Source organism: Madurella fahalii, assembly GCF_045866475.1.
Source record: "Madurella fahalii IFM 68171 DNA, scaffold_6, whole genome shotgun sequence".
In the NCBI taxonomy this organism is placed as follows: Eukaryota; Fungi; Ascomycota; class Sordariomycetes; order Sordariales; genus Madurella; species Madurella fahalii.
This window is the reverse complement of record NW_027263976.1, coordinates 4,132,338-4,143,688: the sequence shown is the minus strand read 5'-3', so window position 1 is coordinate 4,143,688 and position 11,351 is coordinate 4,132,338. Positions and strand designations below refer to the sequence as shown.

The 11,351-nt window shown below is 54.1% G+C and overlaps 5 protein-coding genes across 5 annotated transcripts; 3 read left to right on the top strand and 2 right to left on the bottom strand.

Moving 5' to 3' along the window:
- Positions 1–464: 464 nt before the first annotated feature.
- MFIFM68171_11250 (uncharacterized protein) lies at positions 465–1,673 on the top strand (the record flags this gene model as incomplete). Its single annotated transcript, XM_071066669.1, has 3 exons — positions 465–574; positions 673–1,026; positions 1,094–1,673. 3 exons carry the CDS (start codon positions 465–467, stop codon positions 1,671–1,673), a joined length of 1,044 nt encoding a protein of 347 aa, XP_070922770.1.
- Positions 1,674–2,082: 409 nt separating this feature from the next.
- MFIFM68171_11249 (uncharacterized protein) lies at positions 2,083–2,460 on the top strand (the record flags this gene model as incomplete). The annotated part of the gene is made up of 1 exon (XM_071066668.1): positions 2,083–2,460. One exon carries the CDS (start codon positions 2,083–2,085, stop codon positions 2,458–2,460), a length of 378 nt encoding a protein of 125 aa, XP_070922769.1.
- A 1,612-nt stretch (positions 2,461–4,072) lies between these two features.
- Positions 4,073–5,254, top strand: MFIFM68171_11248 (Peptidase A1 domain-containing protein; the record flags this gene model as incomplete). The annotated part of the gene is made up of 1 exon (XM_071066667.1): positions 4,073–5,254. The coding sequence occupies one exon, from the start codon at positions 4,073–4,075 to the stop codon at positions 5,252–5,254; it is 1,182 nt and encodes a 393-aa protein (XP_070922768.1).
- An 888-nt stretch (positions 5,255–6,142) lies between these two features.
- On the bottom strand, positions 6,143–7,738 carry MFIFM68171_11247 (mRNA 3'-end-processing protein YTH1; the record flags this gene model as incomplete). The annotated part of the gene is made up of 8 exons (XM_071066666.1): positions 6,143–6,297; positions 6,458–6,542; positions 6,601–7,033; positions 7,098–7,110; positions 7,186–7,286; positions 7,343–7,408; positions 7,575–7,606; positions 7,673–7,738. The coding sequence occupies 8 exons, from the start codon at positions 7,736–7,738 to the stop codon at positions 6,143–6,145; spliced, it is 951 nt and encodes a 316-aa protein (XP_070922767.1).
- A 2,539-nt stretch (positions 7,739–10,277) lies between these two features.
- On the bottom strand, positions 10,278–11,097 carry MFIFM68171_11246 (Oxo-4-hydroxy-4-carboxy-5-ureidoimidazoline decarboxylase domain-containing protein; the record flags this gene model as incomplete). Its single annotated transcript, XM_071066665.1, has 2 exons — positions 10,278–10,370; positions 10,531–11,097. 2 exons carry the CDS (start codon positions 11,095–11,097, stop codon positions 10,278–10,280), a joined length of 660 nt encoding a protein of 219 aa, XP_070922766.1.
- Positions 11,098–11,351: the final 254 nt, after the last annotated feature.

Sequence of the window (11,351 nt, the reverse complement as noted above, 5' to 3'; positions counted from 1 at the left end):
ATTCCTCGATATGCATTTTCCCTTTTGGCAACTTAAACCGGGCTGTTCCAGATTCGAATGACCGCTCGGCGTATGTCTCGGTTGCCGATTTCCCCGACTTCCTTATTCCAACCTATCCACGGAAGCCGCCGCCAGGACATGAGCAAAACGTACATATTATTAGCTGCTCAATTAGCAACTGTACGAGCCGATTCCTTCACTCACAGGACTGGACTCGGACGGGACTCGGACGGGACTTGGACGGGACTCGGACAGGACTCGAACCGGATATTAATCAGTGACCGGAAAGCGTGCTGAGATGCTGCCGGTGTGGGGCTACCTTAGTTAGCCGACAGCAACCCCCCTTTCTTGCTTGGTTTCCCCATTGCTCACCACTTTTGCCTCATTTTTGCGCGTACCCGATTCTTTTGGGCTCGTTATGTTTACCAAATCTGAGCGCGCTACACCATCTCACCACAGCAGCAATGGCACCACCCGGAAAGCTCCCTACCCGCAAGCTGGGCAAGGACGGCCCTGAAATCACGGCGATAGGCTTTGGCTTGATGGGGCTGAGCACGGCCTACGGGTCCGTTGGGTGAGTTCCAAAACTCGTCCAAGACCTATCAAGACCTACCAAGGCCTATCAAGGCCTACCAAGGCCACCAAAGCCGGTGCTCACACGTGATTCGGCAGCCCCGACGAAGAACGGCTGAAAGTGCTTGACCGAGCCTGGGAGTTGGGCTGCACCAATTGGGACACGGCCGACCTGTACGCCGACAGTGAGGACCTGCTTGGCAAGTGGTTCGCGCTGCATCCCGAGCGCCGCGCCGATATCTTCCTGGCAACCAAGTTCGGTCTACGGCCAGGCATCAGGGAGGATGGTACCCGTGGGCTTGTTGTCAATAGCTCGCCCGAGTACTGCCGTCAGCAATGCGAGAACAGCCTCAGGCGCCTCGGTGTTGACAACATCGACCTGTACTACATCCATCGCGTTGATCAAAAGACCCCCATCGAGGAGACCATGGCCGAGCTGGTCAAATTGAAGCAGTGCGTTGCATTATGCAGTGTCCGAGCCGGCCAGCTGCATGACCGAATACTGACGGGGAGAAAGCAGGGAAGGGAAGATCAAGCATATCGGCATCTCAGCATCATCTGCCGACACCGTCCGCCGTGCCTGTGCCGTCCACCACATCGATGCCTACCAAGTTGAGTACAGCCCCTGGGCGCTCGACATTGAAGGCCCCGAGAGCGGCTTTCTCCTGCAGACATGCCGCGAGCTAGGCGTTTCCGTATTTGCGTACTCGCCACTTGGTAGGGGCATCATGACGGGTCAGATCAAGTCACCCGACGATTTCGAACCCGGAGATCTGCGACGGTTATACCCCCGCTTCAGCAAGGAGAATTTTCCCAAGAACCTGGCACTTGTCGACAAGTTCAAAGACTTGGCTGCAAAGAAGGGTTGCACACCGGGCCAGCTGACTATGGCTTGGCTGATGGCGCAGGGCGAGGATATCCTACCCATTCCCGGAACCAAGAATATCAAGTACCTCGAAGAAAACATTGGGACCGTGCGTGTGAGTGTCTCGGCGGAAGAGGACCGAGAAATCAGGAAATGGATTGGCAAGATTGGCTCCGCCGGCGTTCGAGTCCCACCTGGGCTACTGGACGAATTTAATGATACACCAGCACTATAATTAGGGCGTTTAGAAACGCGTCAAAACAGAACTGCAAGCACAACTGCTACCCCCAGTAGTGAGAAACCGTTGTTTTTGAAAGTTCCAAGCTCAGAGCATTGACGTTCGAGGTTTGTCATTGCTCTTGCCTTGCAAAGGACCAAGCACTCTCGGCTCAGCATAAATGCTCGTCACTCCCCCCCTTTTTTCCCTCATGCCGTGCCGAACTCGAGTATTTGTTGCCCGCACAACTCAAACAAATCAGCGTGACAGCTTCTCTCCATCTCCCCAAAAATCTTCAAGTCGTTGCCCAAAATCCAGTCCAACGCACAATAGCACACCCAAAGCACACCCAAAACACACCCAAAGCACACATAAAGCACACATAAAGCGCACATAAAGCGCACACATAGCACACACAAAGCACAAGATGCAATCCACCATGACACACGAGAAGAAGGAGAGCATTCTACATCGTGTGCGGCATGCCATCACCAGCAAGGTGCAATCAAAGTCTGCCAACAAAGTCACAGCCATCGCGGACACATTCCGACTGGACGTCCCCGGCGACAACACCTTCGACTGGGAGGAGTACTACATGATGCTGCGCCTGAATTTCCCCGAGCCCCTTGATGACGACTACAACCCCGCCACATTCCACCGTCCAACACCAACCGAGTGGATCCGCCATGTGAACGTCCCACCCGAGACGCGGGCCTACATGTTGTCGCGGCTTGCTGCCAACAGGACAGCCAAGGCTCTCATGGACACGAAGGACGAACGAAAGCGGAAATGGCCCTACCCCTGAGGCTTGTTGCGGTTCAGACGGGAAGGGGGAAATACCGACAAGGAAGAGGGACATGGGAAGACTCAAGCCTGTACATGATCACGAGGAGGGTGGGGCGTTGGGGCAGTGTACTGTACGATTGTTCTGGGTCGGACTCCAAGGGCTCCAAGGGACGGAGCTGGGCCATGGTCATGTCGGCCAGCGCGGTGCGTTCCTTCATATTCTGTTGTAATCATGTAATCATAATACGGAACACAAAGCGGCGGGGCGTCAACCGTGCCATTTGATCAATCTGGTTAATTCCATATCCAGTGCACTCCCCGATATTTCCGTCCCAGAAAACCCATGGTCTGTTTTCAAATACCGCCAACAATCCACACTCGTAAACAGCATACTCCTTCATCCGGCAGTCCCCGTGTTGCCAACACCATGTCGGTAAACAAACAGAAGTCTGGCTCGGTCAGCTAACGTGTTTCTCTCGCGACAACAGTTAATCGTTGACGCTGCTGCACATAGTGCGTTAATTTTATCGGGCATGAATAATTTCAATAGGGACATCATCGTGTAGGAGAGTAAACGAGGGTAAGGGGGTAAACGAGAGTGGGGGTAAAACGAGTGTAAATGAGTGTGGGAAGGAAACGCGTGCAGAAACTGCCTTGCCTTACCTACTGAGCAGTTCAGAACCCGCCAAAATGCTCGTGACCGGCGTCTTTGGTCATATCTCGGAAGGAGTCGGCATGCTAAACAGCTTTTTATCTTCCATTGATGTATATTGCGCTCTTGTCCCTATCCCCAAGAACACAGTAACCATGCCCGTTTAGCCTGCAGATGCCATTGCGGTAATTGCCATTTATGGAATCGCCGATGCTGAAGAGATTCTAACTAATCCGCGTTTGATGGGTGGTAGCATAGACACCTCGGCGAGCCACGAATGGTGTGTTCTGCTTCCATTCGGCCCGTAGGACATCGGCGTTGTCTCCAAATGTATCGGGCTGCTTACCAGCAATCACCACGATGTTCATGGCGGCGAGGCGGGGAGTCATACGAGCTGTTAGGCTGGACCAGTCGCTTATTGGCCAGCTAGTATCTAGAACGAGGATCCGGCTACTTTTTGATGGTTCTTTCCGGAGCCAAGGAAGTGGACATAGTGCTTGCACCTATTCATATCGTGAGGCTGATGGCAAGTGTGCTGCTTGTCACGAATCTCATAGGTCAAGGTACCTTAGACTCGGCTCACGTCAGCTGCCGGGCATCTCCGGATTTTGCCATCTGCTACTAGCAGTCATCGGCCATCGTATTTGACGAGAGTTTTACCTCCTAAAATATGCGCTTATTCGTGTTCCTAATTAGCTTTTGCCGGCGGGTTCTCCAGCCCACAGCGGTGCAGGTGTTTTCGGAAGCTGGGAACTCGGTATCATGAGTTGACGGGTCATGGTATTGTGATACGAGTATGAAGCAATTCGTATGCTGCGAAAGTAAAGGTATAAAAAGCAAGCGTCAGGCCTCTTTCAAACGAGACCACATGAACATCACAGCCATTTCACAACTCGAAACCAATACAGTCAACCCGCCGTTTTCTCAGACACTCGCAGATATCCGTTTGAATCGGCGTATGACGGATTTTGAACCCAAAATGCAGCGTCGTCTTCTCTCCAACCTCGTTTGGGCGTTTACGTGTCTCTCCTGGGCGGCCGCTTCCGGCCCCTATAGCGGATACGACGTCTCTGTGCTCATCCCTTTTAACGACCAGACCAACCCGACGTGGACGAGGCCGGTTCATGTGACAATGAGAGTCGGCAGCCCTTCTGGAGACAGATTCGAGCCCTGGATTGATACGGGGTCAACCGGCGTGGTTCTACCGGCCGTGGACATCACCGGGTTCAACCAGAACTCGTGCACATTGCTCAATCGTGGTTTTCATTATCTGACAAGCAGCAACATCTTGTATCTGGGATGCTGGATCACCAGGGACTTGTACTTCAACACAGAGACTGATGAGCATCCCGTGGTCCACTCCCAAGTCCCCGTTCTGGCGGTGTACAGGAGGATCGAGTGCGATCCAGGCACCGATGACCCCTACGTGTTCCGCAATGGAGACTGCACCACCAAAATTTCGGATCAGCAGGATCCCACTGGCTTCGGCTTTATCGGTATCGGTTGGGGTCGCATGGATGACGGAAAGCCAGATGGGACATCCGACAAGAACCCATTGATCAACGTGGTCGAAATCCCGGGCAGCCGCACTAGCAGGCTGTACAAGGGTTTCATCATCAAGAAGGAGGGCATCATCGTCGGGCTGACCGAGGGGAACAGGGTCGGCATCGACTTCGCCGACCTGCCGCTGCACAAGAACGACACTTCCGGGGGCGGTTCAGGCAGCGGCACCCCGAACTGGGGCCAGATCCCCGCCTGCATTTGGTTCGGCGCCGACGACCCAGACACCGACCCCTGTCAGGAGGTGTCCGCTCTGCTCGACACCGGTATCGATCAAAGCTATTTCCGGATTCCCACCACGAGCGGGAGTCTGCCGCCGCAGAACGACGGAGCCTCGACCGTTGTGGACGGGACGACCGTCACTGTCAGCTTCAAGCCCAGTTCTCGTGGCTGGCTGACTAGGACGTCCCCTCACGAATCCTTCAAGGTTGGTGTCTTCCCTGGAGGTCAGCACGACGTCACGCCGAGGGAGATGAGAGCTTACCGGAAGGATGGGTATGTGGTGACGACTTTTTTCAACTCGGGCATGCATATCTTCAGGAAATATGAGATCGCCCATGATGCGCAGCTAGGCCGAGTCGGCTTTAAAATGTGGACGTGAATGGCAATCCCAGAGATGCAGCTTGGAAGGTGTGTAAGGTCGGCTTCAAGAAGAAGAGGGCAAGGTTGCTGCAGAGCTGCGAACCGCGGACCGTTGCCGGGAGGATAGCGTGGGTACAGTCCGGAACTCCATAGAAATATGCGTTGTAAGCTAGAGTACCTTACTCATCACCCATTCCATTCTTGCATATCACCTACCTCAATATCTACCTCCGATACCAAAGTGCTCAGATTTGTTCCATTCAACAGCTATACCGACCACGTCCCCATTCACGAGAAGTGCTCGTAATGCAGAGTCGCATATTGACGGGATCGGACGCCCGAGGTCAATGTAGAGGTAGAGTGTCTGACATGGTATTTTACAGTCAAGACCCGGCAGCGACAACCCCCGTTGACATGATCTCGCCTTGCCCGTCTCGCACTCACTCCCTTCCCGAGCAGAAGAACAACCACCCTTTCCTATGCATTACGTTATGAAACAGAAGAAGTAAACAAGAGAGTGGCCGTGGAGCAAACGACAGATGACTCTATAGTAACTCCGCGCGACTCCCGGAACCTGGTAAGCAATTGGTGATCTACTAAGACTTCGACTCATTTCTCCTTGACTCGGGGGGAGAAGGGGGGGAGGGGGGGGGGGGGGGGCGGGGGTCCACCGTTGGGCATATGTGGTTGAAATAAGCCACGGGAGTAACGCTGGAGCTCGGTGCGGCCTGGCCTTCCAAGCTGCCCTCCGGGTTCTGGAAACAGCGCGTAGAGCGACCGGCGGCAGCCGTGACAGCTCTACGCTACACCTCGTTGGACTCACACGGGGCCGCCCCCACCCCCCTGCTTTTCGTCCCTACCCCCTGAAGTCCGCGACTACTTGCAGACCGTTGCTAGAATCGAAATGCTATGCCGCTTCGGGTTTCCGCCCGTAGACAAAGCGGAGCTTCAAGTAGGCATGGGTTCTTCTATCTCGCAGGGCTTTCCGAAACGCGTCGAGGAATGGTCGGTACTCATCCTGTGGCCATTGCAGGACATTGTACCATAACAGCATGGTGAAGCCTAAGCGAAACCGCGTCAGCAGGTCAGGGCACTTTTAGATTATTGAAACAGTTTGCATGGTTTCCGGCGAAACCCTGCGGTGTGGGCATACCGGTATCCTTGAAGGAGCGGTCCGATTTACCCGGGCCATCATGAGGACATGAATCAAGGAAAGCCTTACCCTCAACGTCAGTCTCGAGCGAAAGCAAACTGATGCGCCCGAGCTCGGCGAGCTTCGGATCCCGAGGCCATCCTCCCATCGGAACCTGTACACCCAGTTCAGTCTCAAAACCTGGGCCAATGTGTTATTAGCGAGGGACTTGCCTTAAGGTTTACCACCTTGTAGTCGGTGACCCCCGCCTCCTCTATGCTCCTTCTTTGTAAATCCTCGGCAACTACATTGAATGACTTGCCCATCTTTTCAGCCGCCCCCTTAAACAACCTATTCCATATCGCAATCGTAGGATTGTTTTCAACCGATCCGTCGTCACTGTACAGCGTCGTGTCTACTTCGATCGACTCGATCCAGCCGCCAGGTTTGCAGCATCGGTATGCCTGCCTGAACAGCGCGGCCCAATCTGTGATGCCACCGAGAAGGTATCGCATGTGTATGAAGTCGAAGTTGTTGTCCCGAAAGGTCCAGTCAGTGCCGGCATCCTCGATCTCGAATCTCACGTTGGCCGGTACCCAGGCCGGTTGAATGGGAGAGAGATCCGTACCGATGACTTCGGCTTCGGGGTGCTCACAGCCAAAATCGCTGCGACGTTAATGATAAATAATAGCTGGCAAGGAGGGGGAGGGGAGGGAGCGGGACGTCTTACATGCACCAGATTCCTTGAAGAGAAAGGGCTTGTGTAAGTCTGATGAAGCTGAGATGAGAGCTGTAGGAGATTGTGTGCCGACGCTTACCTGTACCGGTGCCAACATCAAGGACGGTCAGGCCTTCGGCATCTTCCTGAATCGGCGCAAGGAAGAGCTTGTCGTCCAGGAGTTTCGTGAGGTAGTGATGACTGTCCAACACGGTCAGCGAACCGTTGGCCGAGAACGCTGGAAGCCGGTTACTTGCGCGAAATCGAGGGACTCTTGCTGCCGCCCGTCGTTTGGCACGAAGTACTCAGTGGCGTGGCGAGAGCTGTGGAACGTTCTTCCTCTCATGGCCCTATATTCTAGGACGCTAGATGTAATGGATGTGGTCGAACTCAAACTTTATTTTTTTATCAAGAGGCGGGGGTCAGTTTGTGCCATCGAGTCCGTTGCCAGCAAACTGCGCCAGGGACGGCGTGCACCGGGAAACTAACGTGTCATCATCCTCGTCGCTTTCATCTGAATCCTTCATGTGTTCGCGTTAGTTGCCGTGACGGTGTCGATTCGCACGAGGGGTCTACTCTGCTCATACCACGGCCTCAATCATGGACGGCGCCGTGTCCGCCACCGGGACATCAGCAACCTGCCGTTTCGACATGAGTGTGTAATTCGTTTACGATGCTCGATGTGGTTTAGACTGACGACGAAGTCATGGAGGGGTTTGAGAGGAAAAGAAACGAAGCGCTCAGCGTGATACTCGGGGCTGCCTGTTAAACACCAACAAGGAAAAAACAGCAAGGCCAGACTCCACATCAGCTGTCCGTGTTTGTGGCGGCCGAGGAGGCTTGACATGTCACGCTCTAATCGGCGGTGAGACAGCTAAAACCGGATAAGGTCGCAACCAGGCTGGGTGGCGTCTGCGGGCGGCTACATAAAGACAAGACTGCCTTGAGCTACTGCAACGACACCAGACCGGCTTCAGAAACAAAAACCCCTTCCAGGAATCTAGATGGAACCGGCGGTGTGAAGGGAACCAGGCCGGGGCGTGCATCTGCCCTTTCCGTTTCTGTTACAACTGCCCTGTCCTACGGAGAAGAAACTATGCCAACGGCACTTGCCGTCTGCGGGAGGGAATCACCCCGGCGCACGAGTCAGGACCCACCACATGTACAGTACGCTACGTACGGCATGTCTCACCACAGCTTAGTGAGACTCCCCAAGCCCAGTGGCGATCGTGTTCGAATTGTTCGATTATTTTTTTTAACAACAAACCCCAGCAGCAATCATGAAGCCGCGGAACCCCCCGTGTATTCAAACCGGCGCTTCTTGTCCTCCCGTGAGATGTCATACATAGCAAGACATGCAGACGGCGAAATAGGTTAGCATGTGCCAATCCCAAAAATTGTAGTCGTGATCTGCAGGCCGTCCAGACTTGGCGCGTTCAAGATTCTGCGGCCCTACCCGATGCTTAGTATGGATTATGATCAATTACCCCAAAAAACTCTTAACTGAGAGCGGCACTTTACCGAACAGACCAAGACACGGCCAAGGAAAGAAGAGGAACGGAACCCCCTCCCGGGCCGCGATGGGGACTATTTGTCTCAAATTCTAGAAACGAATCCTTAGACAGTAAGTAGCCGTCACGTTGATCCTTTAAAATTTTCCATCCTCTCCCAGCCCACCTCAGCCACCAGCCGTGCGGTCATAGCCCGATTACGAATCCGAAAAACCGTGCGTGACTCAAAAGTGCTAAGGGCTAGATCCACTAGTGCCGTTAGGCCTCCAAAACCGTCTAATCCATTGTTGGAGGTAGCGAGGCTAGAGTTTGTCTCACCTCCTCACAGTCATTGGGATCTTCATAGCAGGTGGCACCCAAACTCTGCAAGATAGCGCAGTGCTCTTCCATGTCGGTCGTGGCCGGCAAAGTTCATGGTGCGGTGCTGCTTCGATTCGGCTGTTGTTGGCTTCAGCACCCACACTCGTCCCGACGCGGGCCAGCCAAGGATCGTTGCTGGCACTTCGTTCATGGGCTTCAGACTATCTGCCGTCTCAACTTGTGCTCTCTTGCAGTGGGATCATTTGACATTGTGGGTATTGTCTAAGGAGGCCATAGCTTGGCTGTTGGTTGTGTTGGGTTTTACCGGGACTAGGTTGCTAGTGGACTGAAGGGAGAATGACAGACGCGCTGAGATTGGGTGTCCAGGACTAGAGCGCCTTCTTATAGGTGGGTGGCAGTCACCCAATGTAACCTCGAAGGTTAGCTACCCAGTGAGACAACAGGCAGCACACGAATAAAGCGGCATTTTGACGACAAAATGTCCCACCTTTCAGAGCTGTGCCGGGACACCAGGCTGCATATAAATACAAGACGGATTCCTGCGACACATCTGAGCAACCAGAGTACTCTCGTACCCTTGTAGCCAATGTCCTACCCTTCTTCGCTAGTGGCTAACAGCCGTTATATTGATGAGTCACTAGGTACTTGGCCGATACATCTTGAGCCAGGCAGTACCGCTTCGAGTATACTTATATGCTCGCTGACCGAGTCGCTACTAGAAAAAGGCACTGCAGTGTCAACCTACGTTGTACGACGCGTGAGCAGGTCGCAGTATATCCAGCGATGAAGAATGTCTGTTGGTTACAATGCCGCAGATACGCAAAATTATGCCAGAATGAGAGGGTGGTATATATAATCATGTTGGACTGCAGGAAGGGGATAGATGGCGGTTACAATAGACCAATTGGGCCTTACAACAACACTAAGTCTCCTTTAACAGCACCTTGTACACCACATCCCTGCATTAGACGGACGCTTGTTGACTATGCAAGCATTATAATACGACTGATCGATATTAACAGCATTGAATCAAGGAAGTCTCGTCTGCCATCGGCCCGTTTTGGATAAAGGGAAATCAGTGAGACATAGGACTATTCGGCGCCAACTGCTTGGATAATTAACCGTAGCAGTCGTAGTACCAATTTTCATATCTAATTAGCATTCATATCTGGGCAGCAAGCTATTTCTAGGTAACTCTTCCCATCAAACCTAACCCATCTGTGTGTCTAGTGCGGAACGGCCAACATGATAAATGGGTATTACCCAAGCGCTGTCCGCCAGCCAAATGTTCGTGCGACTATTGTCACATAAACTTTTTTCAGATTCCACCGCCTAATAACACATACACAAAGCCACCCCTTCAGCTTTTCCCACCGGTGCCCCCGTCGGCCGCTTCTTCAGCCGACTTCCCCAGCAGCTTACGCGCCCGGTCGGCGGCGATATCGCACATGGCCTGTTGTTCCGCCGTGATCCAGTCAGTCAACCGTGTTACCGGAAACAAACGCAACCACGAGGTATACCAGAAAGCAGACGCCATCATCCGAAGGGGTGAAAGGATTATTAGGGAAGGGAAAAAAAAAAAAAAAAAAAAAAAAAAAAGAAAGGTAACTCACCCGTATCCCCTCCCTCTCCTCCTCCCTCAAATCCCCCCTCTCAATCCGCCTCCTCATATCCGCCATGACCTCCCCGCGCCCGCGCCCGTTGACGAACACGACGTAGCGCAAGCCGGGAAACCTGTCCTCGTATTCGCGATTCAGCCGGCCCAGCTCCTCCAGCTCCTCCGCCCCCGCCTCCGCCCCCGTGTCCCCCTGCCGCAAGTGCCTCTGCTCCTCGCGGCTCTGCTCGCTCAGCGCCTCCCGCCGGCGCTCCCCCAGCCTCGGGTGGCTGCCCAGCACGGCGTGCAGCCGGCGCCGGCCCTCCTCGTTGCCCTCGACGGCGGCGGCGATCTCGAGGAGCTGGTCGCGCAGCGTGGCGACCAGGTCGTCGTACGACGCGAACGAGAGGGTGCGCATCGTCGGGAGCGCCAGGGCGTGCAGCTCGGGCGACGGCTCGAAGAGCAGGTCGAGCGTCGCGCGGAGGGCCGTGTCAGATAGTGTGGGCAGGGAGGAGATGGCGGGCAGGAAGGGGGTTGCTGTTGGGTTGAGGGAGGAGGAGGTCGAGGTGGTGGTGATGGTTGCCATGGCGGGCAAAACCGAATTGGGTTGTCTTGATCTGCCAGAATACCAAATTTGCGACGTCTGAAACAAATGGACCGGGTAGAAGTTGAATGACCTGGTTCGGATGGTTGCCTTAGTTGCGGCTTGGTATCTGGGGATTAGATGGGAAGAAGCTCGTGTGGGGTTGACAGCCTGATCATGGTGGGGTTCATGCAGACACCCCGCGCTGTAACTTGGACGACGAAACGCTGGATGACGTCGAGCTCCCGAAACTCTGG